The sequence below is a fragment of the Pyxicephalus adspersus genome, chromosome 10, assembly GCF_032062135.1.
Source record: "Pyxicephalus adspersus chromosome 10, UCB_Pads_2.0, whole genome shotgun sequence".
NCBI classification, from domain to species: domain Eukaryota; kingdom Metazoa; phylum Chordata; class Amphibia; order Anura; family Pyxicephalidae; genus Pyxicephalus; species Pyxicephalus adspersus.
The window spans coordinates 1822532-1832638 of NC_092867.1; the positions used below are offsets into that span (position 1 = coordinate 1822532).

General features: G+C 38.1%; 1 protein-coding gene across 1 annotated transcript in view; it reads left to right on the forward strand.

Moving 5' to 3' along the window:
• The window catches only part of SORCS3 (sortilin related VPS10 domain containing receptor 3), a 319319-nt gene that overhangs the window by 306029 nt on the left and 3183 nt on the right, over window positions 1–10107 (forward strand). The window contains 4 exon segments of the mRNA XM_072423933.1: window positions 2704–2835; window positions 3268–3367; window positions 7137–7242; window positions 7900–8057. Of these exon segments, the coding sequence (XP_072280034.1) occupies window positions 2704–2835; window positions 3268–3367; window positions 7137–7242; window positions 7900–8057 (496 nt within the window).

The following is a 10107-nucleotide window of genomic DNA, read 5'->3' on the forward strand; positions in this document are numbered from 1 at the left end:
GTCAATTATCTATTATTAATATATTTTATTAATAATATTTTGCCCATAGCTGATCTCCATAGGAAGCCGAGGTTGTGTCTTTAGTACTAAACCTATACAATATACAGGAAGCGGAGGGGGTGTCGGGGTGGGGGGTTTAGTCATATTTTCAGTCATAGGTTGCATTACCAAGAAAACTAAACGCTCCTTTAGAATTATTTTTTATTTTATTTTTATGTTTTTTTATATATATATTGATGACTTTCTGAACCTTCCCGTTTTGCTATGCTGAAGTTTGCAGGCAAAGTTTGGGGAGTCAGGAGATCATTACAAAGATATTTGTCAGAAAATACTTTATCTTGTATAAAACCGTTCTGTAGATGAGGACAAGACGACAAAAACAAACCCGAAAGATGAAGAAATAAGAATTTTGTTCAGCCGCTCGGTTTGTGTTTTCTATGTCAAAGGTCTCTGCAAGAAGATTGTATAGAAAATAATGAGGAAAGTATTATTTACTGAATCGTGTTTATTTCTTTATGATTAAAGGATTGGATGGTTGTGCTGTGGAGTTCTCTGATTGAAGAGTAAATATCTCTAAAAATAAGTCAGGGCCTATCTGTCCCCCTTTTATGATGCTCACATCAGCACCCCATGTATGTTTTTACATAATAGATGTATAAAACCATTTTTATATCAGTGTATACAGTTTTATATTCTTCAGCTTTGATACGATATGGATATCACAACTTGTTCATTTTAATGTCGTTAAAGCTGCTTTGACAAAATTTTTGGAATTCGACGACACAAGTTTTCTGATTCTTCACCAACCCTCTGTCCTTGTAATTGCCAATTTTTTATATTAGCTTAACTTTTTACCTTTTTATCACACACAGCCCATGTTATTATATGGGCTGGTAGGAAATGGGACAACCAAAGAATTCACTTATGAATGACAAAAAGTATTGCACACTTGTGAATTTTTCCCAAACCAGGAAATTTGGGTTTACTGGACTTTATGGGTAGAACCAATACATACGCAATCACCCTTTGCTGTATCTTGCCTTTCCTGCGGGCATTTACCTCCCACCTCTCCACTCCAATGACACAAGCAATGGACAATAAATGCCGGATGAAAGGAAGATACGGCTAAGGGTAAATGAATATGTATTTCCATCTGAAGTCTATTTATTAAAATGATATTGAAAAACCAAAGCATTCTTTTTGAAAAGTGCCTCCAGTAACAAACTAAGTGTATTTTGTGATAACCATAAGCGTGTGAGAACTTGTACACCTCCAATTGTGAAATAAAACCGGCAATGCTTCTTAAATACGTCCTGGGAATTAGATAAGTGGTAATGTTGTTTGCATGAAATTTCAACAAAATCGTGGGGTGCTATCTATGATGGAATCTTCTAAAAGAGTCTTCTGATGAAGCTAGGGTTGTGAAACGTGTCAAGAACAAACTGGGATTTCCAGTGTTTCTGCACTATTACACCACAAATCAAGCAAAAATCAAAGCATGTCCTTACAAATACTGTACGGTTAATAGGTGGGGGGGAGCTAATTATAAAACAGAATTTAACAATTAGTAAACATTCTCTAGCGGTGAATCACAAACAGATTCACCTGCAGAGAATATTGGTGAATAATCTCTGCTTGATGAATAGACCTTAAAATGAAGATATGGGAAAGATACAGTAGACACAGTTTATAAGCCTCTATAGGTTTTTGATTGCTTTGTTCACACTAAAAAAATTCACCCTCTTTATTTGTCTGGGTGAGTACTGTAAACAGGGCAGTGATTGGGGGTAAGTCCAACATTTTGAGTTGTTACCAGATCAGAAACACTTTCCATGGGATCACCTGAACTGGTAACAACTGTCTGAGAGGGGAGTTCCATTATATTGGAGAATTTATCTCTTACCCCCTGTTAGGTCAATGAGATATGAAATAGGGAGAAATCTCCCCAAAAGAACATCCTTAAAAAGCCCCTAAAATGTATTTCAATTATTCCCTATTCTGTCCAAAAAAATCATAAAACAAAGGTTTGATTTTAGATAAACTTAAATGGTGGCAATTTAAAAGTGGGTTCCTCCTAAAACAATAAAAAAATAATAAAAATAAAATATTATGTTCCCCTTCCCTGGACCTCATACCCAGACTTTAAAACTTTATAGTCAAAATACTAAGATTTCAAATGTTATAGGGAGCATTGAAAAATGTTAATTGTGCCCAAGATGGAACCAAAAGTCTACACTTCTGTACTCCTGTGTCTAAATCCTTATAGCTGTTTATATGAGAGATTATTTAGGGCACTGCTGCTGGAAGTCCTAGGAAATTTAAAGTGAGATTTGGTGCTGCCAGTACTTTAATGCCGGCTGTTCTCCATGCTGGAGGTAAAAACCTGCCTCTACCATGATGGTGGCATCCACACAGTGGAGACTAACTCATGTAAATGGAGGAAAGATTAGCTTTACATAGACCATAGACGATAGTGGAGAACATTTTCCATCGGCACGCCTTTTTGGGCATTCTTTCCAGAGTTCAGTTACACATACCCTCAATCTTAAACTATATAAACTTATACTAAAACTTATATCCTAATCCCTTTCCATTGTCTCATCTACCTCATTCTAATCCCATATGGCAAAAAACAACGGGTCTACATCTATTGAAATAGAATCACTGATCCCTACCCAACTAAAATTGTGTTTTCTGTTGCAGGTGACCCATACCCCTGAGGAGCATATCCTGGTGGCAATGTTTTCTGGTCTCCCAACATCAGCTGAACTTTTTATATTACCACCAAAAAATGTCAGTGAGAGGAGGAAAGGTGGTAAAGCGGACCTGGAGCAGGTGAGTCAACATTCTAAGGTCCGAATTTGTGCATAGCCACTATTGATTGTCTTTTATCCAGCTCTCAGCTCAATGTCTAATAGTCTATTTATAAAGAAGTGAAAATAAGATAACACACCACCAATTCCTTGTTTTACAGTTTTGCAAAATTGATGTCATGATAATGTGTGGGCGAACAGATTGCATATGGTGGTGATCAAAGCATTGACTGCTATACCATATTTGCCCTAATTTTGACAATTACAAGATCTCTTCACTTGGAATCCACAATGGATCCATTCTTTTTCTAAATTCGATTACCACTTGGTACTAAGGAGTCCATAGATTTAGTGACCACTGATAGCCACTTGGTGTCACAAATGTAAATCATTGTAAAGCATTGTGTATGTCATCTCTTTTATGCTGATTTGTCTATCACATCTTCATTTCCAGATTGTAGAGTCTCTGCTTAGTGCCCTGAATCAGAACCTTGTAATGTTCGAGCTGAAGCCGGGAGTGCAGATCTTTGTATAAGTTACGCAGCTCACATTGGGTAAGTACCGTTTCTGGAAAAAGACACCTTATACAAAACAAAAATTAGAATGCAAATAGTTGACTTTGCAATAATGTTATCACATGGGTTAGATATTCGATTTGGTATTTTTGTTTGGAACATTTGGTTAAACAACCCATTCTCTCTTAACTTTCCTCCTAATTTAACTATAATTTATCTTGAAACTTACCCTTAACCTAGTACTTAACCCTCACACTTCAAAATACTTACTCTGAACCCTTGAATTGTTACTCCAACCCAATTCTTACTCATATCCCAGTTTAATGGCACTGGAAGAGTTTATGGCAATGTGATAGCGGGATGACTTGATGACCCACCCTGCTCTCTAAACCTAATGAACTGTAACAGAAGCCACAAAATAGTTTCCTTGGCCAATAAGAAAAAATATATGATGCATCCGCCCATGTGCTGTCCACTGAAGGAGGAATCAGAAGGTCCCAACCCAATACCTTACTTCTAGAGGTGGTTGGCTTAAGACCAGACTCTGACCTACTTGGTCAGGTTATCCTCTGATGTGCAAAATGTGGATGGATATGTCAATTAATGTGTGGATATAGCTTCTGCTACCAGTGATGTAATTAGGGAGTTGGGGGTCTTTTTGTGATAAAAGAGTCCTTGTAAATAATTGCGTTGTAACATAATTTAAAAGTTCATGCAGTTCAGCCCAACCTTCTTCCTTTGAGCCTCACTTTTTTGCTGCATTTTCTAACATATGGTCCCATATGCTCTAGCAGAAAGAATGGCACCCATTGCAATATTTCAGGTGAGGAGTCCTCCATACAGAAAGGAAAGCAGCAGCTTATCGTCTAAGACTGAAATAGAATTTGTGGTAACAGATGATCAGTCAACCCGAAACTGTAATTTTGGTAAAAGCTGAGAAAACCACTTGAGAGGGCCTAAGTCCTCGGGCTCAGCATTAACATTATAAGTATCCAGGTCCGTACATTTGCTGTGGTTATCATGAGTGATTCCCACTATTCCAGTTACTGGTGTGCAAAGTTGCTGTGCCCATAGTAAAGAGCTCCCACCATTTCTGGCTTGAACACCCTGGTCGGCACACCTACTGTGTCCATTGGGAGGAGCTCCCTCCAATTCTGGCATGAGTTACCTGGTCTGCACACGATCTGTGCCTATTGTGAGGAGCTCCAACCATTCCTGGCAGGAGTCCCTTGGTCTGCACACCTGCTGTGACCATTCTGATGATCTCCCACCATTCCTGGCAGGAGTCCCTTGGTCTGACCACCTGCTGTGTGGAGCTCCAAACATCCCTATTAGAGAAGTCAGGAATTAGGACGGAGAGCTTGCTTTTGAAACATCCAAGACAACATAAGTAAGCAGGAGTTGTCTTGGCTCCCCAGGCTACATCATCAGGCTTTTTAAAGCCTGAAAATAATTTACTTATCACCCTGACTGTATTGTCCCTGCTTAGGTGGGAGAGGGAAATGTCTTGGAATGAAGTTGGGATGAAGTTCCTGCTGGAAAATGTTATCACCCGATTTTGGATCCTCAGCTTTCCCCCTTGAGGTTGAGCATTATTATCCTCACCTACAAAACACAGTCAGAAGGCAGAGAATTGTTATTTTTATGTATTTATGCAGCACCAACACATTACACAATCTTTATCAAGTCACATAAGGTGAATATTCTTTTTATTACTCGTTACTTTTTTATTTTGGAAACCTTCCATTTCTATAAAAGATCCACTTTAATCAGACAATAGCATTCCTAATAAATAACCCCATTTTGCCCCTTCAGTGTGTTAACTAACAATATATCCACTTTACTTTCAAGAAACATTTTGAAAAAGACGAGAATCTGAAAAGAGAGAATAACTATTGTCAATTGCTTCTCATTCTGTCACCTCAATAAATCAAAATTTGTGATTTACAGGAATAAACTGACATGCCGACTGTCTTTCAGCTTTAGGGCAGCGCCAACTGATAAAATATTTACTTGCCTTAGAACTTACATTTTTGCTAAACAATAAGTAGATTCTCTGTCATGCTGGCATGCTAATTTTATTATTCCTTTCTGCATAAAAAGGACATTTTTCCTACCTTCTGCACATATTTAAGCTTTTTTTCTGCTGAATTTTGCATACATATCAAATTCCAATATTGTTCTTTGAGCTTCTTGGAATAAATCTTTTTTTTTTACTTTTTATTTTTGAGAAGTGATTTAACTAAGATGAGTTTTAAGGCATTTAATCTCAGCATTAAAATTCTAAAATGTGGCTTTTGTAAGCTTTTGCTATTCAGAGAGCAAAATGCTTACCGTAGTGAATTTACTGAATTGGATTGGACAGAACAGGACTGACCCAGATCTAAGGCTGACCAAGTCTTTTGAATTAGCTATGGCGTTTTCTGTATAATAAATTGTACATGAGATTGTATCTATCTTCACATTTATTGACTCCAAATGATAAAACACAATAGCAGTGAAGTCTGTGAAAGGAAATGAGAATTTTTATTGGGCCTATGCCCCCGGGCAGGTGACGCAGGATTATTGTGGAGTCTCCTGGTGTCTCCTGGTCTTCACCAGAGCACTCCAGAAGGGGTGATGGGCTGATAACCTTAGTGGTCACTTAACTACTTTGCTGCATGGAGAACACCAAGTAGGGTTCACCAGCCTCTCCCCGCCATGGGTGAGTGCAATAGATGGCTTTGATGTAGGGACAGCCGGAGATTTGGTACTGGATAATTAGGAATCTCCGTAAGGATCGTAAGAGGCAGGCCAGGGGCAGGCAGCTGGCAAGAATCAAGGCCATGGTGGCCCTAGGTCAGGGCAGGCATCAAGCAAGAATTAAGGTTGAGAAGGTCTGAGGTCAAGGCAGGCAGAAGGGAAAAAGTGGGGTCAAGATCAGATCAAAGTCGAGTATCCAGGAGACAAATCTGGGTATAGCTGGGAAAGTTACAGGTAACACATTGGGGATCCATCACCCTTAGCCTAGGACTCAGGAAGTTTAAATAGGATTGCATTGAAGTCTGGAACCTATCTGCCATTGGATGCAACACATATTCTCAAATTCCCTTCAGCTGTGCAAAGCCTCCTTGTAAATGCTGGGGATGCTTAGAAAGGTAAATCTCAAATAAAAACGTCACAGCTAAAGGGAGTTTGGAGATGCTGCTAAACAAACGTACTGTAGGTGGTAAGAGTGGTAACAATTTATTCAATTGCTTTAAATAGCCTTCGAATAGGGCCTATATTCAATGTAAGAAAGGAGGGCAGTCCCATGTAAATGTAAATCAACCCTTGATATACATATATAAAATGTAGCCTACCGTCCAAATACTCATTTTTTATACTTCACCAGCTCGCCCTTCTACCTTGCTGTCTTTCAATTGCAATAAAACATGTGAAAATAAAACAAAGTTTGCCCACATTCACCCAAGTATGAATGTTATTCCAGAACTTTCCTAACATTCCTTAGGATAATGCTGTTACGTGGTATTCATCCCATTTATAACTCAGGATACGGACATTGACTAATTTTTTTTTGCCCACTAGTTCCCTTATTATAATAGGTTTCTTGGTCATAGAATGTAGGGCTCTTTTACCATATGCTAATCCTGAGTTTCAATACATGTTCTGCATTTTCAGAGTATGTTTCTCCCTTAATTTTTTTTTTAAGACAAGGCAAAAATACTTTCACAATCTAATGAGTACCTACAGTCCCAAAAATTGTACTATACGAACTGCAATACAAAATTGAGAAGAAATGTACCATATTTTTTCTTTTTTCCCCTAGCACCTCTAGTGGATAACAGTGCCAGTCATAGCAGTTCGGCGATGCTGATGCTCCTCTCGGTTGTGTTTGTGGGCCTAGCTGTTTTTTTAATCTACAAGTTCAAGAGGTAAGGTGAAATGAGGTTTGTTGAACAAACTTATCGATCAATATGCTTCTGCAGACATTATAGGAAATTAGACCAATGATACAAAAGCCAAGGCTGTGTTGGTCTAGAATGTAAAGCTTTGGGTATCAGGAAAGCTAAGCAGAGGTGGAGCTTAGAAAAGGCCTTGCTTATGAGAACCCGCCCCAGCCTTAGGAATAGGAATACCCTTCACCTAATTATACTGTGGCCATTGTCAATTTTTTATTGCTTTCCATTTGAGAGTTTTTCCCTGAATTTCTGTATTGCTGAGAACTATTTACCAAATAAGATATCTGGTAGAGAAATTCCTCAGCAGCAACAAAGAAAGAAAAAAAAATATTTCTTTAGTAAAGAAGAGGCAGTGCAAGAATTCTTCCTACCTTAAAAGTTGAGCATTTTATACAGAAAGCTTTTAGCATAATATACCTGTACTGGCTTTGATGCCCTTTTATTATTATTGAGCCCTGATGAAGGAGGGGAGTCTTTTTCTGCCCATGTTGGCTGGATTTGTTGCTGTTGGAAATACTTCTCTCTACTAGAGTCCCATAGTTCTAGATCTTCTCCAGAAGTTTTTGGTATAAAAAGTAAAATTGACCATTATGGTTTCTCTACCAAACTCAAACCTCTTTTTTGATTTAGGAAAATCCCATGGATTAACATTTACGCACAGGTTCAGCATGATAAGGAACAAGAAATGATTGGCTCGGTCAGCCAGAATGACAGCGCACCCAAAATATCGCTCAGCAACTTTACGGAGGAGGAGCTGACGGACAAGGAGTTGGACACACGAGTCATTGGTAATTTCAGTGCACTGCTACTTCAATGAGGCATTCTGAAACCCGGCTTGATACACTGATGGAAAATAACTGCTCAGCAATGTGTAGCCAGTCAATTAATCAGATATAAAGCCTAAGTCACAAGACATCCATGGCAGCATTTTAATAAATGGGTTCCACATCATTTGGCCGCGCTGGAAAGGCACCCACTCCCTCTTCACAAGAACGCTGCTTTTCTCTGACCTCTGGTCCGATGTAGACGATCGAGGCAATATTACCTTGTCATTGTCGTAATGTATTTTCAAAACACGCAGGGTACTAAGGTTCAGAGAAATGGCAAATTTGATTATCAGTTGCATTTGCACAATGATCACGCATCTTAAACATTCGGGGTGGTTTTGCTCTTCATGACATTGAGAACATTTAAATCCTATTAAATCAGAGGGCGTAAATGGCTGTTTCAGTGAAGATGTTCTAAAGGATTGAGTATAATTTGCTGCAAAAAAGCTAAAAAGTCTCTATCCAAATACAATAGGATGATTTTATTAGATGAGTTTAATGGCGGTGTATAAAACAGGAAGCTGAAGTCGCGAGCTCTGCAGGCTAGCTTAAAAAATCTTCACGGAGAATAATGATGATCGACATCAGTGGTTATATAATCACCATAAAAATGGCAATAATTATGGTGTAAAAAAGAGCCACAAAAGCTTCTTAACATCTTCTTAGTCATGGGAGAAACGGTGGGGGGTTTTCTAAATTCTTTTCATGATGAAAATCAAAGTGAAATAATGTATTTTCCCAAACCTAACAATATTCATGACTATTATTATGAGGAGGTTACAAGGAAAGACAAAGATAGATACATAGATATGTCTATCCATCAATCCACAGAAAGAATTAGATCGATATATAGATTGATAAAATTTAAATTCCAATAACTTTTGACCTGGTTACATTGCTATTAGTTGCAAGGTTGGAAATGTACTTATTTACCAAACATAGTCACTTACAAATTCCATGTGTATTGACCTCGAGGAAGGCGAACCAAATCCTTCTATGGGGAAAATGCCAATCCCTGCACCACAAAGGCAGTTAGGCAAATTTCCTGGATGAAAATACTACTTTCTATTTCTTACATTTCATATTTCATATGGCTTCGTAAGGTTAAACTAGTCAAGATATAATCCACATGGCTCAGATCTAATAGTTTCTTCTCTGCCACATATCTATAATAACAGCCTATTTTGTGTGTGTGTGTCTTGAAGTGGCAAAATACTTACTGTTTGCTTCAGCTAGATACATTGTAATTAGTTATAACGCTGAAAATGAACATATTCACCAAACACAGTCCCTTACAAATTCTACATATAATAACATAGAGGAAGGTGAATGAAATCCTTCAATAAGGAAAATGCCTATCCCTGCACCACAAAGGCAGTTAAGCAAATTTCTTGGATTAAAATACTACCTACTATCGATTACAATGCGTTTGGAGATTTGGCTTCTTCAGGGGAAATTGAGTCGGGATCTAATCCACCCAGTTTAGAATCCAATCAGTTTTTGCCAACCCTGTGGTTATCATAGAACAAGAGAACTTTTAAGTCCTAATCAATCCCAAGTATGGATGAAGCCATGAGAAAGAGATTTTTTTTAGGCAATAAAAATGTATTTACCATTTACTTGATGTGTTACACATAAAAGTATCCAGCATAAAGTTTACTAGACACAATTCAACTGGTGCCGCAATGAAATGTGTGTTTCCTTTAAAGACACCACAGTCCATTTACCATTAATCAAAATTAGTCTTGGTTGCCATTGTGTTTTGCCATTTGGATCCTTCAGGGGAAGCTGATATGGGATAAAATCCACACAGAGGGGATCCAATCCTTTCTTCTCTGCCATATCCTTATTTATGGGACTATATCCACAATCTTTGACCAGTTTCCCTGCAACATAGGCATACCCTTGACACTTTTTCAACATTTTCATTACAACTTAGCCACTTACCTGCCTGCCACTAATCTGGGTTACTGTGTGTTACACCTAGATACATTGATATCAGCTACAAAGC